At 43.7% G+C, this 23987-nt stretch overlaps 2 protein-coding genes across 4 annotated transcripts; one reads left to right on the top strand and one right to left on the bottom strand.

The window, feature by feature from the left end:
* The first annotated feature begins 332 nt into the window (after nucleotides 1-332).
* Nucleotides 333-1299, top strand: BBIP1 (BBSome interacting protein 1). 2 transcript variants are annotated; one of them, XM_036385559.1, is made up of 3 exons: nucleotides 333-412; nucleotides 487-701; nucleotides 933-1299. In XM_036385559.1, exons 1-2 carry the CDS (start codon nucleotides 367-369, stop codon nucleotides 660-662), a joined length of 222 nt encoding a protein of 73 aa, XP_036241452.1. In that variant the 5' UTR covers nucleotides 333-366; the 3' UTR covers nucleotides 663-701; nucleotides 933-1299. The 2 variants fall into 2 exon arrangements, with proteins under 2 accessions (XP_036241452.1, XP_036241451.1); XM_036385558.1 differs by having other exon boundaries at nucleotides 487-1299.
* A 2-nt stretch (nucleotides 1300-1301) lies between these two features.
* On the bottom strand, nucleotides 1302-19743 carry PDCD4 (programmed cell death 4). Of its 2 annotated transcripts, none has more exons than XM_036385557.1 (13): nucleotides 19652-19743; nucleotides 15915-16061; nucleotides 14659-14755; nucleotides 11059-11355; nucleotides 10426-10520; nucleotides 8670-8783; nucleotides 8185-8406; nucleotides 7825-7922; nucleotides 6223-6337; nucleotides 5287-5394; nucleotides 4106-4216; nucleotides 3212-3351; nucleotides 1302-2038 (listed from the first exon to the last, which is right to left on the bottom strand). In XM_036385557.1, exons 3-13 carry the CDS (start codon nucleotides 14696-14698, stop codon nucleotides 1978-1980), a joined length of 1401 nt encoding a protein of 466 aa, XP_036241450.1. In that variant the 5' UTR covers nucleotides 14699-14755; nucleotides 15915-16061; nucleotides 19652-19743; the 3' UTR covers nucleotides 1302-1977. The 2 variants fall into 2 exon arrangements, with proteins under 2 accessions (XP_036241450.1, XP_036241449.1); XM_036385556.2 differs by lacking the exon at nucleotides 19652-19743 and adding an exon at nucleotides 16993-17229.
* Between the last annotated feature and the right edge of the window lie 4244 nt (nucleotides 19744-23987).

Below are 23987 nucleotides of genomic sequence, written 5' to 3'. Positions count from 1 at the left end.
GAGTTCCGCGGCGGGCCCTGGCGGGCGGGCAGGCAGCGGCTCGCCGGGCCGGGCAGGCCCGCGCAGGTGGGACGGCTCCGCCCCAGAGCAGAACCCGGCACAGCTGAGGCGGGGAGCGGCATCCTGGAATCCCGGGACCGGGATAGCCCCGGAGGAGCCGCTCCCGCCGCGCCCGCGGCGGCCCCGGCGCAGCTCCACGCCAAAGACTACAGTTCCCAGCGCGCATTGGGGCGGCCGGAGCCTCGTTAAGCCTACAACTCCCAGCACGCACCGGGGGAGCACGAGAGGGGTGCGTGGGCGTGGCGCCGCGCAGTGCAAGCTGGGAACTGTAGTTGGCCCCGGGGCCGGTGCCGTGCCGGAGCCGCCATGCCGGAGGGGACGGGAGCGCTGCGGGAGGTGCTGCCAAAGCAAGGTACGGCGGCGAACACCGCCCGACCCTGCCCGCCCGGCCCGGCACTCGCTCACGGCCCTTCTCTCCCTTTGCAGGGCAGCTCTCGGTGGAGGACACGGCCTCCATGGTGCTGTGCAAGCCCAAGATCCTGCCCCTCAAGTCGGTGTCGCTGGAGAAGCTGGAGAAGCTGCAGAAGGCAGCGCTGGACGCGGCCCAGGCGGCCGAGGCTGCCCCACCACCGTCCGCGGGGGCCGCGCCGCCCCGGCAGTAGCGCGGGGAGGGTCGTGCTCGGCGGCGCCCGCGATCGGAGGTACCGCTGTGGAGCGGGGCTGCCGCTTAGTGCGGCCTGAACGCGGGCGGGGGTGCCGGCTGGGCAGGGGAGGCCGCGCGTCGGGCGCTCGTGGTGTAGGAGTTGCGCTGGTCGCTGCCCTGGCGCTGCTTTAAAACGCGTCTGTAGAGGTACCAGCAAAGGAAAGCGGGAGGAGGCGAGTTCCACAACCCCTGCTCCGAGCCGGGCTTACCAGACCCGCTTGGCTCCTAGAGCACAGCATATTCCCGGCCCTGGAATGGCTATTCCAGCATTTCGGAACGCCTGTAATCTTGACGTGAAACCGAAAAACAAAGGAGAGGCTCTACCGAGTTGCTGTAAACGAGTCATCCTTAGATCCTCTTGTTCTTGAGCAAGGGCTGCACGAAGCTCTACTGCAAAGACACGTTCACAGTATCTCTGCCAGCCTGGACACTCCTACGCAAGTCAGTTATGTTTCCAAAACATTCTGGTAAATACTCACTTGCCATGAGTTTAATTATTCTGTGCCCTCCTCCTGATTGCAATACCAAAGGGCAGCATTAGATGTACTGCTTAGTTTGTTCTGTTTAAAACAAATAAAAAGGAGGCAGAAACAAGAGCTTCACAAAAAATATTTTTATTATGTTTTACCAGAACTTTTCACTTTTCCAGTTACATAGAAAAAAAGACAAGTTTGGTACATGGGGGCTGAAACCAACCAGTGTTCTCCCCTGAAACAGATGAATTAGTCTTGTGCCCCAGCTGAATTTTCTTGGGCTCTTTAAAACAAAGAAACTGCTAATTTTTTTAAACTCCCAAAGCACAGTATTTCTTTTAGCAGCAATGGAAATGGGATCACAGCAGCTTAACTTGACCCTTCTATAATAAAGCTTTGTATAAACCAGTGATTTTATGATGACAGCACTGTCCTGGAAAGAGCGAGCGGCAGTCAGACATCGATGCACACGTGGAATGATTAGGTCATAAACATGGCACATACAGAGATAGCTTATTTCAAGGCACCACCACAGCAGAGTGGCTAGTTGTTCTACTATATGCCCAAAGAAAGAACACTTCTTCTTGAAATTTACAAAACTATTAAAAAAAAAAAAAAGAAAACAATTTGTACCCAAAACATGTGCTCTTAAAAAAATACGAACTGTGCTAAGCAACTCTTAAATTTGGTCAGTCCCAGATGTGCATCCGTACACACACTGGAGGAGCATGCGTGCTGTATATATCGATAGCGAGCTGTGTTCCTTTCAGCTGGTAAGGCTTCAGGAGGCAGGTCTCACATTCAGTAGCTCTCCAGCTTCAGACGACCTCCATCTCCCTCACTCACAAAACGCTTCCTGCCCCTGTAAGAAAGTACAAAGTCTCTTTTCAGTAATTTACTGCAGCATTGCTTATTTTTTATCACTGAGAAGAATCTTCTCTAAAGTGTGAGTTCAGCAGGCTTAGCAGTGATCACAATGTCAGCTCAGCTGTTTAAAAATGCTGGTTTGGAAACCTGGGAATGGTGGGTTTCTGCTTAAAACTGAAGTAGATAAAGCAAAAATGCCTCTCAACATATAAATGGTAACCAAAGCATAATCAAGCTTTTGATGCAGTGATGACTCTCTTATCCTCCCACACACCCAAACCTGCAAAACGTTTCATACCAACACACAGAGTTTTAAGTGTGAAGTCCACAAATGGAGATGCTAACATTCCAAGATACAAATTTATCACATTTAAGAACTCAAACAAAACACCCAAAATAGAAGAGACCTGTCAAATAAATACTATTCCCAATGCATAAAACTGTGAATAATAGTATTAACATCCTATTTAAAATTTACATATATTCCCCAGAGGAAATGTTTTGTGACCAGTAAGGAGGTAACAGCATACTGATTAGGTACAGTTCACACAGCATCATTTATGCTACGAATAACCAAGCCATAACAAAAAAAAAACCCAAAAAAACAAAAACCAAAAAACCAAACCAAAAGCATTACAAAAATCACAGGACAGATATGAGGAATGGAGTGTGCAGAGCTTATCCCATATTAGTGTCCTGTTCCTTTTTATGTAAATATTAGGACTGGTTGTCTCATCTCAGAACTCCACTCATGCTGTTTGGTAGTTTAAACCATTTTAAAGGATTATTTTTTCATTTCCCCAGTATAGCTGACAGTTTTCCTCTGTCACCTACGTGGACCATTGCGACACCTGGATCTTCCAGCCTGGTGCTGCACTGATTTCTACCAAGCAAATCAGGAAACCAGAGGAGAGGGAGCTTTTATCCTCTGAGGAGCACTGAGGGGTGCTACCTGGGATTCACAGGAGGCTGCCTTTCCTCAAATATTTATCCCAGCCTCAACAGGTTTCACATCAGTTCAGCTTCTTAGTACGCATTTTACCAGTCCAACTGTTGGTCCATCCTCCAGTTTCCAATCAGCAACACTTTGGCCCGCAGATGCTGCTTTCTGTACCCTAGGATAGGAATGAAAAGCAGTGCCTTTGCCTATCTGCAATGAAAGAAGTACCTGGAGGGGCAGAGGTCTCTCAGTGGTTTGGAGATGATTCCAGCCTGGAAGCATTCCTCTACAAAGCGCTCCAGCACAGAATAGGAGTGTGGCACATCCAGGTTAATGTCTGGGATTTCACAGTAAACCCGTTCATAGCCCTGCAGTGTAAGGATTCAAATAATCATTGGGTTATTCTATGATTTTATTAGAATGTTTGTAAATACCCTTCTGCATTCCAGAGGATTTATTTTTTATATAGTTTTACAAACCTAAAGCATTGCAGCTACAAGTCAGTAGAGAAATAAGATATATAATATCAGCCCATACCATGGCATTATATAAATACCTATCTACACAAATATCTATCTACATAAAAACACAACCTGAATTTTTAACTTCTTTAGAAGTCAGAAATCCAGACAGTTTGAAATCTGTATGTTAACCTGCCTGTTGCTACAAGGGCAGCAACATGGGAAGAAAATGTATAAGTCTTCCATGTAGGTGACAAAATGTGGCCACAAATGACCAACACAAGTTTATGCAGAAGGGGAGACTGGGGACAACCAGAGATGACTTCATCACTTCCCACCAGCAACACAGCTGGGTCAATTTTTATATAAAGTGTTGGTGTGGTCCCCAGTCTGGCCTGGGACAGAATTGCTGTCCTATACTCATCCTGAGAAGACACAGATGGTTCCAACTGTGCAAAATACTGGTTTTTATACTGCTCTACTTGACATTTGTAATTAGTAGGCCTTCATTGTACTACTTCAGTTACAAAGAACTACCAGATAAAAAGACAAATTTAAAAGATGAAGCATTTTAGATTATTAGTTTTAACCATTTAACTGCATAAAGGCAGCTGGAAATTTTGGAAGACCTTATGCAAAGTTCTCTAAATGCCATACTTACTCTTTTCATTTGGTCCACAGTAATGACAGAAGACTTCCACAGAGTTTTCAGCAAATCCAGTATCATTTTAAAGGTCTTTTCTCCAGTTGACTCCAAAACCAGTACAATAGCCTAAAACAAACCATGCAAGTGTTTTGACTAAAATGAAAACACTGGCTCAGGTACAAGGTATATGAGTATATGAGGTACAGAAAGGAGTGAATGTGTTATTATGAATTTTCTGGGTAAAAAAGCCCATTTGCTACATGCACTCACTATTCAGTTTGATATTATTATTATTATTATTGAAAAACTAATGAAAATCCTTTGGACAAGATAAAAGGTATGAAAAACCAAAAAGGACTAGACAGAGTGAAAAGCACTGCCTTTCTCTCTCTGGTTTCACCACTCCATGACTATATCCATATGGCTGCTGCAGTACAGATGGCAATTAATTAATTTTGTGAAATTAATTTTGTATCCAAGGGGTTTTAATTTTGTATCCATGGGGGTTTCTTATCTGTGATTTTAGGAGGACTCAGAAGCTTAAAATCTACAATACTGCACAACCCCCATCAACTGAAATGATTCTGTAGTTCTATCGTGAAGGAATTTTCTATAACAAGCCAATTTACTGAAAAGGAAATTTTGTAGATTGTGGGTGTTCAGCTTTATTGGTAAACAACCATTTCCCAATTTGGCAGAAAAACCAGCACAAATGGGAACAGTCTCCCATATAGGCTGGGTCTGAAATATGTAAGCTTTTACAAATGTGCTGGGTGAAACAATCCCACCCTGAAAAAGGAAGCTCTATAACTTAACAAAAACAGGTAACACCCATTAGAATACCCAGATATCTGAAACTAGAAGGAAATAAACACCAAAACAAAGCATGGGAGGATTTTCTTTGTTGCTATTCCTCAGCAGAAAATAAACTGAGATCTTATTTTCAGGAACTTATAATAATCTGAACTCAACTATTTAACCCCCAGAAATTACTTCTGGATCTTCTCAGAGTCAGCAGCAGCTTACTTGTTGCACAATGCACACACAAATGAGCACACAAACCTTTAACTTTACATGAAACAATTTAGTTATTCAAATAACAGAGCAAGCAACCTAAGCTTCAGATGCCAGTTATATTATTTGCATGCCCACATCAAAACGCCAGCAATTATTAAAGGGACCTGATTTCTCCTTACTTCATATACAAGTTCATGGTGAAAATGGGGTACTTCCAGTTCCTGAAGGCAGCGTTCTGCTTCCAGTACATCTCCAGAAAGCAAATACTCTTTCAGCAACATATCAATCTATTGAATTTTAAAACAAAAACCCAACACTAATTAGAGATAAAATGTAAAAACTGTCAACCGTTTTGATAATCCACTAGCAACCCAGCAGCAAGTTAGTTCCTCAAACTTCCTGCCAATGCTTTTAGAAATGTAATTAAATTTAGGCATTAATTAAATGGAGACATTATCAGTAACCTAAACACAGTGTAAGCCAAATACCTATCCACAGTGTTGATACAGAAGCACCAAAATCATTGTTTTATAAGCTGTGTGTCACCATAAAAGGAGCATGTGGGTGGCATTAAGTTTATCCTCTCCCTTGAATGCCTCCTCCTCCTATCATCTGTTAGACTCCCAACCTAGAAACTGTAACATGACCTTTTCCTTTAGACCTGCTTACTTTATTGCATGGATCTCTGAGCATTCCTCTTTCTTCCTCTCTCTTTTTTCAGTTATTACTGTGCTTTTGATCAGCAATGCCAAATATAGTTTCTAGTTTAGCCAGTTTCATCTTGGCTCTTTTAATTACTTCATCACTTTATACTGTCAGGTCTTAAAAATCTGAATACTTACAAGTTTTGCTTGAAGCAAAAATAAACATATACTTGCAATACAGAATGTTGTACTAGCATGCTCTCACCAGTGACAAATACTACAAAATCAACTGAAGTATCAGTTCTACTATTTCATCTAAATCAATTATATAAAAAAGAAAGTCCAAACAACAGAACAAAACCAACACTCATGACGTAAGACATCATTTTAGTATGGGACACTTGTCTCTCTTCCCTCTTCCCCAAACAGAGTAAGCTCAGCCCACTGGAGAGTGGGGAGTTTTGGCATTACCTCTTTGACCAGGTGTTTCACAGACTGCTGGCCCCCTCCAGTCCCCCAGACGCTGTCGATGCGCTTGCCTCCCTTGCTCATGCTCAGCAGCACCGTCGCGCGGTCCAGCGCAGCTCTAAAGGCAAAGCCAGTGCTTTAAACCTCATTATGGAACTTCATTAATGCATCTGCAACTGCCCCCATGGCCACGGCTCCTCAGACAAAGCTACCAGATCTTTGGGAAGGGGTCAGAGTTATCAACTCCAGGTGACCATCCAGATCAAAGAAACAGCAAAAAATAAGCTCCTCACATTGTCCTTCTGTCACCCTTACACTGCTGCTCCTATCAAGGACAGGTAACAATGCTGTGATGGCAGTAGATTAAATCACCAATGCAGAACCTGGAACTTCCTCACAAAAAACACCTGAATATTTTTCTTATGCAGAAATGGATTGTATCCAGACTCCTCCAAGAATGCAGCTTGGCAGGTAGATCTCAAACAAAAAAGGTCTGAGTTGCTGCCACACTCAAGAACAGTTTTCTACTGAAATACTATTTTCCGTTTGGGTCTGAGGAATTATGAAACCTTTAGAATTTAAGCCAAAGAAAACACCTCAGAAGGTAAATATGTAGTTGGAAAAATAGCACAAGCTAGGGATGCCTGCCAGTTTATTGAAAAAGTATAAAAAGGGAAGTGAGGTGACAAAAAAGAAGTCTGGGATACAGTATGTACCGTCCATGTAAAGGAGGAACAGTTCTCCCAGTCCTCATGCTGGGGGCAAGCCAATAACAATAACTCTATTCACCAAGATTTAATGAGCAGGAAAGACTGGCCAAGAAATAACAAAGGCAGCAAAGCATCCCAGATGTGCAGAATGCAGGCTACAATCCCTCAAATCACAGGACACATTTATATAAGTGACAGACAATTTTCTCAATTTGAGCCCCCAAGGTAGGCAGCTAAGAACTCCTCTTCCTTCTGAAAGTGCCGAACTATAACCACTGCAAATGCAACTTCTGGAAGAAACAGGAGTTCAGCATCTCCATATCAAGCCTGAAACATACACTTATGGGGGTAAGAAAAATAAAACATGACTCATTATTAAAACATCCCTCTTTGTCAGAGACTGCTCCTTCAAACTTCTCACACTGACATTGAAAACAATTGCACTTCTTGACAAACAGAGCATTACAGAGAAAGTCTCAGAAATCACTGCACAGGCTTCAAAACAGTTAATCCCTTGTGTATTTCACAACATATTTACAGCAGCTGCCCTGATGCTATATTTACCCATTAATCACATTAAAGATTTTTCTAAGACAAAACCTTCCATAAGCACTTCTTCTTACAGCTCATTTTTCACTCTTGAACATAAGCTGGACAACAAACCTGACAAACTCAACTCAAATGTATAAATACACTTTTTAGAACTCAGTATTTCTCGTCTGACTTGAGTCATTCTGGATTTTGTTGGTTTTGTGTTTTTTTTTTTTTTTAATTTCAAAATTAAAAAAAAAAAGTTCAAGAACTGCATGATTTATTCTGAAGCTATAAATTCCTGATCTTCATCTTTGACATTTGGAATAGAAAACTGTCTCTATAGAGAAAGCAAGGAGATTACCGAGCTTGGACACAATCCACGGTGCCTTTGTAGCCGTCTATGTAGGTACTGCTTAGGATCCCATCTCCAACAGCTCTAGCAATGAACTGGCCCACCAGCTGCAACAAAACAGAACCATTTTTAATTAAATGCTGAATTTCAAAGAAGTTTAAAGTAGATAATTATAATGTGCTTGGTTTTCAGATTTTATTTAAATGAGCTGTTTCAAAGTGAAAACACAGCCTGGGTAATTGGGAGAGGATTACAGACAGTAAGAAAATCAATAGATATTTTTCAAAACACAGAGTCTATTTCTTTTTATTTGATCTATTTTAGCCACAAAAAGCTTTTGACTACTGGCATAAAGATTGACAAATTTACCTGCGGTGCCCTGGGAGAATCCAACACCAATTCAGGTAGTTCTTTGAGCAGTCTATCAAAGGATTTTTCCACATCAGTTTTGCTTACTACTGTCCCACAAAGGTCAGAGATAAGCTTAGATGTCATTTCCCTGTGACTAGCCTTCCCCTCTAATGCCAAGGAAACAGCCAGCACTGGCACACTGTATTTCATTTCACCAAGGTTTAAGTTCTTCAGCATCTCCTAGATAAGATTTGAAAAACAAAACAATGAGATTTCATAATTTTTATTATTTAAATATATAAATAGACCTCAAATAAATATTTATGTGCTTACATAATTACATATATGCTTCTGCTCACATAATTAGTATAACTGCTTGGCTGTTCTTATAGTACATTTCTTGCCAACTTCTCAATAAATTCATTCATAGCTGGCAATTGCATTACCCTGTATGCTACAGCTTTGAGCCCTAAAACAAAGAAATAAAAAGGCACATAACATACCGAAACTTCGTTAGTATCTCCATGTTCAAAATACTCCTGGATGATTGGTGTTAAAGTTTTTTCAAATGCTCTTTCATCAAGAGGTAAAACTACTGTTTCATAGACACAGTTCTCCTGTTTTAAAAGACAACAGAAGCAGATATCCTTACTGTCTTTTCTTGCACCTTATGCAGCACTAATGGCATCAAAATAGTGGTTTTTTAATCCTTAATGCTTTGTTCTTGGTAGTCAATATTCTGCCAAAAAACATTAGACTTTGTCTCTACTATTAAAGTGTGGACAATGCTGGCTAATTGTCATAGTTCTTCATATTTTGACTTTACTGTTAGCTCAATTTAACTGAAATGCTGAATTTACTATTAAACAATGGTAAACACACCAAACCTAGGATTCAGCTGATACCACAGGAGCAGAAGTTAAGTGCCTCCATACTGAAGGGAGAGCAGCAGAAGCTCCTGCCCCAGCCCAGCAGAGCTGACTGTGCCACAGCACCTTCCCCTGCAAGTGGCACTCCTGTCCCTGGCAGGAACCCTGCCTTGTTCCCTCCTCCTTGGTGACTCTGTGACCAGACAGGTGGTGCCATGCACAAATCACAGGAAAGGCATTTTCACAATATTTGTGAGCAAAGGCATTCCCCGAGGAGGAAAAAAGAGGCACACAGCAACTGCCTCATATCACCTGTCCTGCAGAGTTCCAGCAGCACCAGATCTCCCCCCCCTACTCTAATTTAGTTCCCTACTCTGCACCTACAGAAGAAACATTCAGAGCAATACTACAGAGCTGAACAAAGACATGTGATCAAAGATGTTTTTCAACCAATGTTTAATGGAAAGAAACTTTTCATGATCAAGAAGTATAGAAGGAATCAAAAAAACTATCCTTCCATCATATCAAAGTTACACAGAATGTTTATTCTTCATTAAATTTTGTTCTATGCACTTGTCTTGCCACTTTTTAATGGCTATTTCTGTTAATGTGAAGTGTCAAATTTTAGTGAAAATTGATCTTGGAAGAAGGTTTTGATATTCTCACGTACCATACTTTCAGCAGCCATGGCTACAGCAAACAGCCTCTACTCAAAGGACACCACCATTGCTCTGCTTATGTCATACAGAGTGTACTGATGGTCAGTTTGCAATTGATCTGATCTCAGAGACTTCAGCAAGCTGTGTTCCTAGTCACCATTTCCCTTTCAATGATGGAAAGCCCTCTGCCCAATAAGCTTTGCTTTCTCTCCCCCCTCCCAGTAATATGGCTGTAAGATACAATCTTCCATAACATATTCTAAATATATATCAACAAAATGTCCAAGGTATCAGCTTCATGAAGTGTTTATACCAAGCAGGCAAGACATTGGGCAGGCTGGAAATACAGGGATTATTATTATTATTATAAAGGATACTGTCCCCACTAACCTCCCCACTTGAGCAAGTCTGTGTTGCAATTTTAACACAGTGTTTGTGTGCAATATGGAGCAGCACTGCAACATCCACCTCTGTGGGAACCAGCAGTGGAGAGCACACCTGGGAAAGGGATGCTGCTTACTCAGGCACAGAAAGAGGGCTTGGGAATAAGATTTGTGAGTATTACACTGTGACTTCTACACCAGCTGACTTTTCACTAGCCAATAATCTATTATTGAGCATAAAAATGATCATTTCAGTGTAGCCAGGCTGACATTCATGTTAACTCACAAGGCCATTGAAATTGATAAAAGGAAATATAAACCAACACTGCAAAGAAACTATTTGCATACCTGGTCATCATCATAATTAGGATCCTTAATATCTACTTCTTCCACATCATACACTTGACCTGGTGTTCCCCAAACTCCTTTACCACCTGCTCCACCTGGCAAAATATGGGAGAGTAAGTAAGGACCACCAGTTTAAAAACAAGACGTCTGATTTCAAGACAACATTCTTTCACTTAAAAGTGATCTATCACTGCTTGTGCCCATCTCCTGACTAACAATACATGCTGAAGAGGGTGTGTTTGTCTGACAAGTTCCCACTTCCTCAGCCACTTTTCCTCACTTTCCAGTAAGACATTAGAAGCAGTATGGACTGCACAGGAATTCCTGAAGATTGAAACTGTATTTTCAAATACAATCATGATTTAAATTTGCATTAGTAACAGTCCCATGAACTATCAACAGTTCAGATTTGTGTATTAAGCCTGCTAAGGAAATATACTTCCCTCAAAGACAGATGTTGACATATTAGATTTGCTGCCACCTGCTACTGCCACCCACTAAATAACTAAAGGGCCAAATGCTTGCACAGAGACTGTGGTTTATGAAAATGATTCCCAGCAGAAAAAAAATGCACTGTGCTTTGAACAAATCTTTATCTTTCTCATTGTACTCTCTCCACTAAGCTACACCCACCTTTCTTTGGTAGGCCTCTCCCCTTTCCAGACCGGGATCGCCTGTCCAGGAGTTTCCCCTTTGGGCTCGTTGGTACAACTCCAATCTTCAGTGTCTCTCCATTCTCACTAACAGAGTCTCCTCTCCCAGAATCTCTAGAGGAGTTTTTCCTCAACCGTCTCTTTGCCTTAGCGTTTATTTTGGCTTCAGTAATTGAAGTTGCAGGAATCCAATTTCCATTGATTTCAGTTTTTCGTTCCTCAGACCCACCATTTTCTTCATCACCAGAAAATGGAGCATCATTTAGATTCTCAAGTTCTTAAAAAGAAGACAGAAAAAAATCTTACAGTTTTCAACAGTTTTATTTTAGAATACCAAAACACATTGCATTTAGAAAGGATTATAACATCATATAGAACTCTTGTTTTCAACAGGGTAAAGGCAAACATTGTTTTTAAGGTATGTCTACATACTGCAGTAATAAGGACTTCCTTATTCCCCTGCACAAAATATCCACAATCTAAACAGAGCAGAAGTCAAGGGCTGGACAGCAAATTAATAAAACCATACATAAATACATAAACCACAGAAAACCCCACCCTTGTTAAACAAAAACTATCCGAACTCCTGAGTGCATAGATGTAAGTGCCTCGTTCTCACTCCTCCCACTCTTCTCTTGATTTAGAAACAAATGAAACTGCCAATACAGTAAATTCTGTAGGAACTCACCAATGTTACAAGACTCATCACCAAAGTGAAATTAACTCCCTAAATCATCAACCAACATTCCCCTTATTCAATTCAAGGAATTTCAAACACAGCTCGCTAGCAAGAAAAACAACAATTTAGACATAAAAGAAAATTAAAACATTACTCATTTTATTTTTTGGTTTTGAAGTTATGGGGGAAAAGTGCTGTTCACTACAAAGCTTGGAGAGCTTGGTAATGAAGACTCCCAGAATGTACAGTCCTTTGAATCAGTGGGATCTCTCTTCTCTATGGATTATCCCTCACTGTAGCTTCTGTCAAGACTGCTTCTAAACACAACACAATCAAATATGATAGGTTTATTTTGTACCCAACTACTTAAGGATCTGTAAATTTCTCAGAGCAGTGAGAAGTGCAATAACGTCACTCTCTGAGAAAGCTAATGCACATTTAATGTTTAGGTCTAAAGTCTTATTTCACAAAATTAATTTGCCCCCCACTACTGCTGTGTGGTTCAGCAGAAGGTCTTATTTCAAGCATTATAAACAAAAGCTTTCACAAGCTATTCTTCCCCTTCTCAACTAGTCAAGATTTAAAAAAAGAAAAAAAAAGAAGAAAAGAAAAAGCACCTGAGAACCTATTTACATTCCAGTGAGTACCCTGGGAGTCCTTGCAAATTAGAAGACACATGCAGACAGAGAACAGCCTCAGCTCTCTGTTACACAGCTCTCCATTTCTTCAGAACTGAGTAGAGTCCTAAAGACACAACCCACAGCCCCAACACTAGCAGGGCAATATGAGGGCACTCCAAAGAAGCTGCTTTTCCAAAACTGCTTTACAGAAGAGTTCACTGCCATAAATCCAAAATATGAAGAGTATTCAAAATTTACATTTTAACTTAGCTAACATATTAATTCACCCTTCCAATATCTGCTCATCAGCAGCATGCATTTGGCAATATTTCTCAGAATTGTGGTTTTTTCACTTTGAAACAAGTTCATGAAAAATTGTTTTCAAAGCCAAGTGGACTAATAAAATATTGCCAATCTCCAAGTATTTACCCATATCAAAGATTATATTAAACTGAGCAAAAGTTGATGGAACTGCCTCCTTTTGTGATCAAAGAAATAACATTTAGATACTGGTGTTCAGAGATGTGAATGCTACAGCTGAGCAGTTATGCAGCCATTCCAGGCTAAGCTTCATCTTTCCACTCATTACTCCCACAAAAGCATTCCTTTTATGCTTGCAGCAAGCTAAAAAAGAAAAGCATGCATCACATCCAGGAAAAGATTTCTCACAAGCGGCCTTCTCTGTTTGTCTAACATTTTAATAAAACAATGAGGGATTTGCATAAAGCTAACAGAGGGGAAAAAAAGAGCAAACCCAAACAGGTTTCCTTCCTCTCATTCCCCAGGAGACCCCATCAGCAACAACCAGCTCCTCTCAGTCAAATCCACTCTAATTCTTCTTCATGCTCAGTCTCCCATTAATTTCTCCAGTTTAAACCTGAGTTCTGGCTGTCCAGAAACTCCACTCTTCAATTACCACTTATTCCTTTCTCAGTTTCCAAAGGAAACTGCCAACAATTAACACAAGTCAGTCCTGACTCTGACAGCTAAGGATTAAAAGGGAGGCAACAGTCCCACCTCCTTACACAGTCCTGATCTCAGGTTCAAGACTTAAGGAAATCCTCCACAGGAAACCATAAGAATTAATATTTCTCACTGCACTACTACACTGGGTTTTATATAACGCTGTAACTTCCAGCTGCAGCCTCTTTCTCCATAATATGGTAACCAACTGGTCCTCCACTATTAATTACCTAGTTAGGCTTGAAAGAACAGACTAAACACACATACTATTTTCCAAAAACTTATATAATAAAATAAAATAATAAGAACCTATAAAAGGGTGGAGATCCTCCTTCTAGCTTCTTATTTTCACCTCATATAACATATACATATATAGGCAGCAACAGTCTTCAATCAAATTTAATACTTTGCTTACTATATATTAAGAAGTTATCCAAATTTATCTCATTACCCTGCCATTCAGCCTAGCAGGCTCACTTAAAATCTCTGCTTTTATGGGCTACCTTTGTTAACAAAGCCTTCTACCAATTTTAACTGTCCAAACTTTGCCAACCCAGCTCTCCTGCAGCTTTCCACCCATTAGCCAAATATAATTCTAAAATGGTGACAACCAAGGTGTCTTCTGCACTAACCTAATTCTGCTTAAATATCAGAAATCATATGGAGTATATTGCCACCTCAACTGCATTACCCACCATCTTAAAATAGATACATGTTATTCTAAAAAACATTTAAAACCTCTTTGACATGAAAGAGTCAGTGCAGACCATCACAACCTTTGGAAGATACAGAAAACAACATGAATCTGTGTTACCTTGACTAAGCATCATAAAATAAATGTGTGATATGGACAAAACAGTCCATTTCATAGCAGTCTCTAACATGTACTTCCTAAATTTTTCCCATGCCAGCCCACTTTCAGCCAAGCCCTTCAACATTCGTTTCCCCTAATTTTAAGGTAAATTGTTGCATAAAAGCAGAATTGAAACACACCTACACATTTTACTTTTAAGTTTATCCTTTTCTTCACACTAGCACTACTTGAACTCAGATGATAAGGAGAAAAGTACAACTTCTACCCAGTAACTTACAGAAATGCTAACTTTATTATTTTAATAATTTTTAAATAAACATAATAGAGCAGGGTTCTTTGATATACAATTGAAGGAATTATTCTGTAAGGTTTTGATTATTTTTTTTCTAAATCAGTATTGTTAAAAAAATTCTCAGGTGATGCATTTTTTCTACAGAGAACCCTTCTGGTCAGCTAAACAACTTTAAGTTTAAAAAACTCAAACCAACTGAATATATTACTTACCTGTTGGGGTAATATAAATGTGTTCCTTTTCTATTTCCATAGCTGCTTAAGAGAGCTGACTGTGAAATGTAAAGTCTTAATGTTTTCCCTCCAAGGCCTAAACAGAAACAGAGAAGCTTAAAGAACAAATACCACTAGATCAAAGTAAAATGCAAAGGCTTCACTCATAAAATATAAAAATGGGGGGCTTCAGTAATAATTAACTATTAGTAGCAGCTATAAAGTTCCTGGGAAGGTAAATGGTGTAGCAAGAGAGAGGCACCACCCTCCAACACATCTAAGCCTGGGTGCCTTAGCAGCTGTCAGTTCTGCTGCTTATAAACGGGACACAAGCCGTTATTTTAAGGGTAAAAGCCCCATGTACACAGCTTTTTTTAGCTGATAAAAGCCACCTCTATCAATTCAGACTGTCCTGTTCTGCCAAGTGGTTATCTGTATGAATGTACAATAACAGTGTTATAATTGCATCCACGAGAAAAACGTTCTTCATGTGAATGATGCTGATAAAATGGTACCAATTTATCGAGTTCAGCCCAGCCCTTAGAAAACAAGCTAATTTTTGATCCTCCCCTCAAGGACATAGTGTTTGTTTTACTGTATGTGTACATACAGCTATCAAGTCTTCACATCTGTGCTTCTGCACCCTTCAAACACTCCTTGCAACCACCATTTAATCTGCAAGGGATAAAGTTCTCATTTAAACACTTCTCTTTTTGGCTCCTCTTTCTCCCCCTTCCTAGTAGCTGCTATTCTCCAAATCAACCCATGTCACTGTGAAGAGGATGGCATCATCCATCTTTACTTTATGTACACAAAATATTAAGCAGTGCCAGAATTCCCTCATACACTTCTTCACCTGCAAGATTTTCACAAATCCTTTCACAGGCCTTGGAATATTACTGGTATTTGTGTCTGTCCCATAAGAATTCAGGAGCCCTTTTTTCCCCATCTCATTCTTTGCTGCCCTGAAAACTGTTCACCGTTGAGTGGCAAGATTGTGACACCAAACAACTGCATTCCCTTCCCCTTTTCTATTCCCTGGTTTTCCCCTTTCTTGCCCACTTGCCTGCCACAAACCCATTAATGGCAAATGATTCATCACAGACCGTTGGCAATAAAGAAACTCTGGTTTGGGGCACAGCATTCAGCTGTCATGGTCCTGTATTTCCTAATGCCAACCAAACAGTTCCCAGCCTTGTGCAGTAAGTCTTCCCTGCCCCACACATTTTTTTAAATCAACATTTTTCATGAGTTACCTCAAGCAATCATTCAGGAGTTCTCAAGTGTTGCAGTCACTGTTGGTTGAGATATTTTTCTGTGCAGGTCTCAGTCTAATCTGCACGAACTACCTCGAAAGAAGAGTTTTGTCCTTCCTAGTGGAATGTTCCATCAGTTGTCCACCTCTTGGGAAAAAAAAAACAAAAAAAGGACAAAACCTGTGTTAAATAATAATCACAGCTTTCATCATTTGTAACCAAGTTCTAAATTTCAAGGGGAGAAACGCTCTTCCTGTACAGGACCCTAGTTGAAATCCTCCACCTGTGGCAACATAATAAATAACAAGCCAACTTCCACGTAGTACCACTCTGAGATTCAGCACCCTACTTTGATTATAAGAAGCGTGATGGAATGTCCAAGCCTTACAGTCCTGCTATCACACTGATCAGGAGATAGGAGATACACTCTCAGTTTAGCAGTGCACCTTCTCACTAACTCAAACCAGAAGATTCTGGAGCTTCAGGATGCTGGGATTTATCACTGTATCCAAACCACATCATTTTCTCATTTGCAGACTTACATCATACAGCACTACTGATAAAACTATGGAACACAATTTGCAAAAGTGCCTTTAAAACATCAGAATCCATCTTGGAAGAGATAATACAGGAACAAAATGGACAGAAGCCACTTTAGGCAGAACATAAACACCATGGCAATTTTTAAGATGAATCAGTGATGTGAACAGTACTTTTAAAGTAGTTCATAAGACAAGGGTATTTTTCGAAGTCACGGAAATCCACCGATGAAACATGCTCGGTGCTCTGTACCCACTACCATTTCTTGCACTTCATCTAAACAGGCAAATCTACCTCAGCAGGCACAATAACCTTTAGAAACAACACACGCAGCAGGACAAAGCTTCCAAAAGTTATCAAGACCTCCCGAGGTGCAAAGCATCCCCGAGTAACTCTCACAGAGCATGCACTTTTTTCCCTTCTCTCTAACTTTAGGCAAACACCCCCCCCCGTTACCGAAGCTTTGGAGACCTGCCAACAGCAGCTGCTGTTCCGCAGCCACACACACAAAAGCCACGGGAAGATTCGGTACTCCTACCAAACCCGTGCCGCCAGCCGGGACCAACGGCGGCGCAGCGCCGGCGCTGAGGAGCGGGCGGGATCGACGGCTCAGGCCGCCGGACCGAGGGCTGCAGGCCGCTGGGAGCGGGCCCGAGGGCTCAGGCTGCCGGGGCCGGACCGGCACAGAGGCAGGGGCCTGGCAGTGGCTGCCGCGGCCCGGGAGCGCCCGCAGCTCCCGGGATGCGCCCGCAGCTCCGCCGCTCCCTCAGGGCCGCGGGCCGGGCCGAGTCCCCTCAGCCGCCGCCGCGCGCGCTCCCGCTGCCGGCCGTGCGCGCGCCCGCCACCCGGCCCCGGCCCCGCCCCCGTGCGCGCGCCCGCGCCCTGCCTGCCTTTTCTGCCCCAGCGACAGGGCCACCCGCGGCGCCGCCATTGGCTGGCTGCCGCCCGCCCCGCAGCCAATCAGCGGGCGGGGCTCGGCGAGCGTTCGGCCGGGGGAGAGCGGGGAGGGCGAGACCACCGCGGGCGGGTGCGGGGGGAGGGAGCGGGAAGGAGCCATTGGCTCGGGGAGCAGGGGGCTGGGGTGCACCTGGGCCGGCTCCTCCATTGCCCTGTGGGACACGGCCCGGAGCGCCCGCCCCGGGAGAGCATCGCCTGAGCCCTCCCGTCGAGGGGGCAGGTGTGGAGCGGCAGCCCCCGGGATGTGCGAGATCGGCTCCTCACATCGCGCCTGGGGGTGCTGGGTGCTAGCCCTGAGGCGGCCGCGGAAACGCGGCAGCTGTGCTTGGTTCCTCCTCCACGTGCTGTCCTACATCTTTAATTAAAAGTCAATTTTTCTGCCTTTTCTGAAGAAAACCATCAGAAAAAATGAACTATTACCTCTTATCTGTGTGTGTCTCTCTCTGCTAAGAAGGGGGGCCCAGGCCTTTGGCCGCCTCCCTCACAGGCCCTTCCCTCAGCGTGGGGACGGGGCCGGGGCAGGGCGGGCGCTGTCCGGCGGGATCGCTGCTGCTCACAGCCGCCTTCGGCCCTGCTGAAACGCTTCACTCAGGTTTAAGGATTTGCTTTAGGATTGACAGCCAAACCGTGCATGTCCGTCCACAGCCTTCCAAACTTCCCACCTTGTATCAGTTTATATTTACCCTGTTTACTCTATACGAAGTGCCGGAGGGCACACACCTAATTAGAGATGACAGTCTCCTCTAATTGTCATGTGCTTTGCCTCCATTCAGGCCTCTCCTCAAAACTCAGCTCATCCTTTGTCTTTCTCCCTAATTTGTCACCCCAGAGAGCCCAAGCAATGAGGGAAGTAAATACAGATCCCTTCTGCTTTGGTACTTGTGCATTGCAGGATTTTCCAGCTGCCAGCAAGAGAAACCTCCTCAGTTAACCAGATTATGACTTGACTTTTGTAGTATTATTAAATATTTTTCCCATCTAATTCCACTCCACATTGGTACACTTCTGACTGAAATAAGAGCCAAAATTCCCTTGTGTTAGAGCCTCTGAATTAATTTACTGGCCTGGCTCTGCATGAATCATCCAAAATAGGTTTAAGATCTAAAACAACAATCTGTTAAAAGAATGTGCAACACGATTGCCATGTTTTCATGGTATTTTCCCCATCAGCTAAATGACAGAAAGAAAACCTTTCTTGCTCATGAAGACACTAAATTGCAGACTTTTTCAAGTCAGAACAGTCCAACGTGCTCACACAAGATTTTTTTCATACGCGACCTAGAGGCAGCTTTAAAAGATGTTGCTTCCCCATCAATCAAAAAATAGTTCCTAGTTTGTTCTCTGCACCTTTGCTGACTCGTGCATACCAAGCAAACCACCACAGTTCATCACCGAGATTTGGAAAATAAATTCTACCTATTAACATTGATAGTGGAATTCAGCTTTCCCTGCAAGGCAGAGTGGGGCTTTAAAGAGATTTTTCTGTAAAGAAGAAAGAGGTGACAGAGAGGCTGAAACAGTAACCAGAACCTGCACAAGAGAAGATGGCACAAAATATGGCATCATGCCAATTACACCTTTTAAAGCACCATGGAAAACTGCTAAAGGATTTTCTGCTAAAGTTTAGGACTGGATCACTTCCAGGAGGCCTAAAAGCTGGGTCAGTAATCAAAAGAAGATGAAAACCACCAGACCATCCAGCACACCTCCAGACAAGAAAATTGTGTGGTTTTTCTTTCTTCTGCTGAATATCTCTATTAGCAGCTGGGCTATCAATCACTGAAAATCTCATCTGCACATATTTTCTGATTTCTAAAGCACTATGACTTGAAAAAGAGCTGATGAAAAAGAGCATGAAATACATTTTGTATTTTTCCACTGTATCAACCAGCCTACTAATAGACATCACCTCTTTTTCCCTTTCTAACCTCAAAGTTGCCTGCAATACGTAGAAAACAGCTGATCACATGCTAACCTCTGAGCTGTAGAGACCTGCTCGCTCCCTCCTGCCCTCTCTTCCTCCCTCCCCAGACATATTAATAGCAAACACACCACCAAAACCCCATGATAACAAAACAGCAAAATTCCTCCTCACACAGAAAAAAACCAAAAAACAACAACAAAAACACTAAAAAAACCAAAACACTCCCAAATTCTTTGGAGCGTTTCTTTGGAGTGTTTGCAGCTGGAGGCAGCAGTAGGGGTGTCCGGCCGGCCCCCGCTGCCGCATCCCGGGTTACCTGCGCCGCGCCTCGGCCGCCGGCCCCTGCTGCGCTTCCACCCTACAGCCGCCGAACACCTGGAGCAAAACGTGCGCACGGAGGCGAGCAGGTCACTTTCCAGCAGTCTTCCTTCCTTTAGAGCCTGCTGGGTTGTTTTCAAACTCTCCCCTCCCTTTCTCACACGCAGGCCAAGCCCTCCCGTAACAGCCAGGGGAGGAATCCATTGGCTGGAGCTGCCCCAAAGGCGTGGAGCCGCCCTTCCCCCGTGCCGTGCCCGGTGCACAATGGACACCGCGTGTCCGCGCCGCCCTGCCCTGGCTGCCCGGCCTTCGCTGCTCACCGAGCTCTGCCTGAGCTGTCGCTGGGCTGACTCACGCAGGGCTTCCGACCTCCCGCACCAGAGAGAGCAGTGAAAAGCAGAGAGAAGTTGCCTTGGGTTAGAAACGCCACCGAGCATTTCCCTTGCGCTCCCCACTGCGGATTTTTCAAAGTTTTACTTTCTGTTTTAAATATTTTCGATAGGCAGCATCTGTGCTCCTGACACCTCAAGCAGTGCTGTTTGATTACAGTCGAGTCTGTTACTGTGTCACTTGGAATAAGAATTTCCACACATAATGCAGACAGCAAAAATGTATCATATCTGTTAAATCAATCTGCTCTGTTCAGTTGCCTGTCTCTTGGCCTTCTGCTTTCTTTCCCTTCAGACTACTTTTATTTTTGCATCTTCGACTAAGGTGCCTTCGTGAAATGAACTGCAAACACAGCACACTCATTCTTCTTCATCAGGCAGCGTCAGCTCCAGGTTGAAAGGGTACTGAAACACACCTTCACTTTTTTTAATGCTCAGTAATTAGAGCTGCTTTTGAACATCCTCGTGCAGCTCCATGCGGGAGCTGGGAGCGGGGCAGTGCTGCAGACCTGGGTGCGCAGCGCCTGTCGGGGCTGGGCGCCCTCGGAGAAGGGATCGCGTTGCGTTTGCCCGAGCACGAAGACCGAAGAGTCACCCACTGCCGTGGCTTTGCATCAACGCTTTCCCGAACCACTGCCTTCCCGTCTCTCTCGTGGCTTCCCAGGACTTGCCCCTCACATTGCGCAAGAAGCCTGCCCTGCTCAGGGCTCTGAGTGCGCCCTCCTGGCAGCGGCAGCAGCGGGTTTGCTCCGTCCGACTGTTCCAGGCATGTCTCCTCCGTGCTGCCGCTGTCATCTGTTCATTCTTGCCTTAACAAAGGGCAATCACGCATCTGAAAAGACGCTGTACTGGAAAGGGCTGAACTTGTGAAATGTGCAGAAAAATGGGAGTACTTGATTTAAGAGTTCCAGACGGTGAGTTCATTTAAAAGCTAACAACCAGAAACACAAAATGCCACCTCCACCTCAGAATAATTGTCCCTTTTAACTGGTTTACTGTGGGAGAAAATCTTAGGGAGCCATTTATTAAAACAAGGTGTGTTATTGCCTTGTAATTATTATTTGACAAGCTGAGGTCCTGTGATTAATAAATCATGTGCCTGCTTTTTGTGTGTATATAATCACATGCTCTATATTTACATGGACAGAGGCTTACAGAACATTTACCTTTGTGCTTAGGACTGGCAGGAACTTCTGTGTTATGAGGTCTCCTATCAAAGGAACCCTGTGATATAATCCTTATCATGACCTTGCCAAGTTCCATCCTCAAAGCAATTCAATATTTTGCATGCATGACTGCAGTGGGGAGGCCACTCCAGAACCACATTGTCAAATGCTTGGTAATGATCTTCTGATCAAAATGTCTGATGCCTCCTTTTGATCATTTATTCTGTATCAGCACTGGCCCTTAGCACCTCAGCTCTTCTCTCTTCCCTTCCTGGGAGTGTTTATGTGGAGAAAGCCTCATGCTCACAGTATTTGCTTTGCAAAATGGAGTGAGATAGCCTCTCCTCAAGCTCATCCCAGCCTTCAGTGCAGCCTGGGTTGCACCTCTCCTGCTGCCTTCCAGGATTGCATTTCTCACTTCCTATTTCCACTGTTGAAAAGTCAGTTACTTGGTGATCAAAGCTTGAACTGCCAGGGAGCTTGTAGGAAAGGCTTTGGTCATTTGTGCCTATGACCACCACTTTCTGCTATCTACCTTTCTCTGTGTAATATTTCAAGCCTCCTTTCTCCTGAGGTTGCTTCATATTTTCTGTCATCAGCAAATTCACCAATTCTTGAGTAACATTACTGCCAAGCTCATTTACAAAAGCACTTTGCCAGATCTGCAGGGTGATGCTTAACACTCCCCTGGTAACTGCCCTCCAGCCTGACAGCTCTGCTGCTCTTACACCAGGTCTTTAAGGGGGTTATACTTTGTGCAAAATCACCTCTCCCTTTTCTTAAGAACTTTCCATGTGGCACCATGTGAAATGTGCAATCTAAGTCCACCCCATTTTCTTCACTAAGCAAATGGCTTGCAGCTTGCCTTGCCCAAGGAAGATGAATGGGTTTGATAAACCCATTTCATCTCATGCCATTTACCTCCCTCTCTTTTGCTAGCCTTTCCTTCACCATTTTTTTCTGAATCTGTCCTTATGCTATTAAGCTGAAACCTTCATGCCTCTTCTTGCCCAAATCAGTTCACTTCTTCTGTACAGGTTTGCTGTGCTCCTGTCCCTGGCTGAGGGACCTGTTAAAGACATCGGGCCAGTTCTTCCAGAGCTCTGGCATGTGGATTAGCCCGTTCCTCTGCCTTCAGTGCAGGAAGCAGCCCTGAGATTTGCTTCTGTCCTGGCCCCAAACATTTCCATACTCCCATCCTATTATACCTCACATCTGTAGCCACATGATTAACATCCTCAGCAAAAGTTAAAGCAAAGTGTGAGTTCAGGTTTTGCACATACCCAATGCACATTAACCTCTATCCCCCATAATTTCTTCTTCCTCCTGTTTTCTTCAGCCCTATGCAAGGAGGAAAAGCTTTTCCCCATTTTTTATTAATGTCCTTTAAAAGACAAAACTCTGACTCCCTTTTGAGACATAGCTTTTATCCCCAATCGTTTCTTTTGCTCTGTAGAATGGTTCCTTGCAGTGACTGTTCTTTCTAAGTAGCATTTCTGAGGTATAAATTCATTCAACTGCAGCATCTGTCTCCAAGCTTTTCCCCTTCCTGGGTTTTATCTCCAGTGAAGTTAACTAGAGTTTTATCCCCTATCCTGGAGTCTCATTGCACTGAAATTTAGACATGTAAATCCCCAGGCTCCTAAGGAAAGCTGACTATATGGATTAGTTCCTGTTACTTATTTAAATATGCTCCTTGGAACTCTGAAGCTGTATCAGTCACGCCTGCCTTCATAAATGGGATATAATATTTTGAACAGGGTACTGTTTATGACTAAAAAACCTGCAGCCTCTCAAGTATCCAAAAAAAAAAATTTGACCAGAGTGGATTTTCATTATAGTTCTAGGGTAAAAGTAAGTAGCTCAGTGGTGGAACAGAAGTAGTTGGTCTTTTCGAATTTTCTTTTTTTAACTTTATAATTATAACTTTATAAATATAAAGGTGCCAGTCACCTTTTGTGGTTAACACTAACAAGGTGTTTTGCCTCACTGGGGCCAAGAGACTCAGCCAAGGTGTTTTCCTGACCATTGAGGTCTAAATGTCTACATGCTTTTCTTCACCCCATTTCACGTCTGCTTTTTCCTCCACCCCTCCTCTCCCTCCTTCTGACTTTACTCCCAGAAAACAGGACACTGTCCCTAAGTCATACCACTGGCCAGAAGCCAGAAAAGTGTCAGCATACAAGAACTTGACATTTTCAGCTCTGCTGCTGCGGGGCATAAAAGTTTGGCACTCAGTGCCTCCCACAGCCCAGCCCACTGAGCTGGCCAAAGAGTGTAACATCTCCTGATGTCCTGGCAAGTGAATGTGCATCCAGGCTCCTTGGCAGGCTGGACCACCTGGTCTGGAGGGAGCCGGTGCTGCTGCACCTTCACTGTAGCCAGAGCTAGTGGGAGAACAGCAGCCTGGCAGTGCTGATACAGGGAAAGCCACCTCTGGTCCTCAGTGGTGTCCCCCAGGATGTCAAGGTTGAATCGTTCCCTGCTGAGGAAGGTCCTTGTGGTCTTCCACAACGTGAGTATGGCCAGTGGGCTGGAGGGATCGGGCTGGAGATGGGGCGGCAGTGGCCATGCTCAGCCCAGGGCCATCACACCTTGCCCTCCAGGTCGCTGGCTGCACTCACCCACCCCACACCATGCCAAGGCAAGCTGGGCTGCAGCCTCAGCCACGAGGGTTCCCAGGACAGCCCCTCAGCCACAGGGCTCCTGGGGAGTGGAGCAGAGCTTGGGAACGGTGGGTGCTACTCCCAGCCAGGTGTTTCCAGGGCACTGCCCAGGC

Source organism: Molothrus ater, chromosome 8 (genome assembly GCF_012460135.2).
Source record: "Molothrus ater isolate BHLD 08-10-18 breed brown headed cowbird chromosome 8, BPBGC_Mater_1.1, whole genome shotgun sequence".
Taxonomy (NCBI): Eukaryota; Metazoa; Chordata; class Aves; order Passeriformes; family Icteridae; genus Molothrus; species Molothrus ater.
The sequence above is the reverse complement of the archived record's forward strand: the minus strand, read 5'-3'. Positions and strand labels throughout refer to the sequence as shown.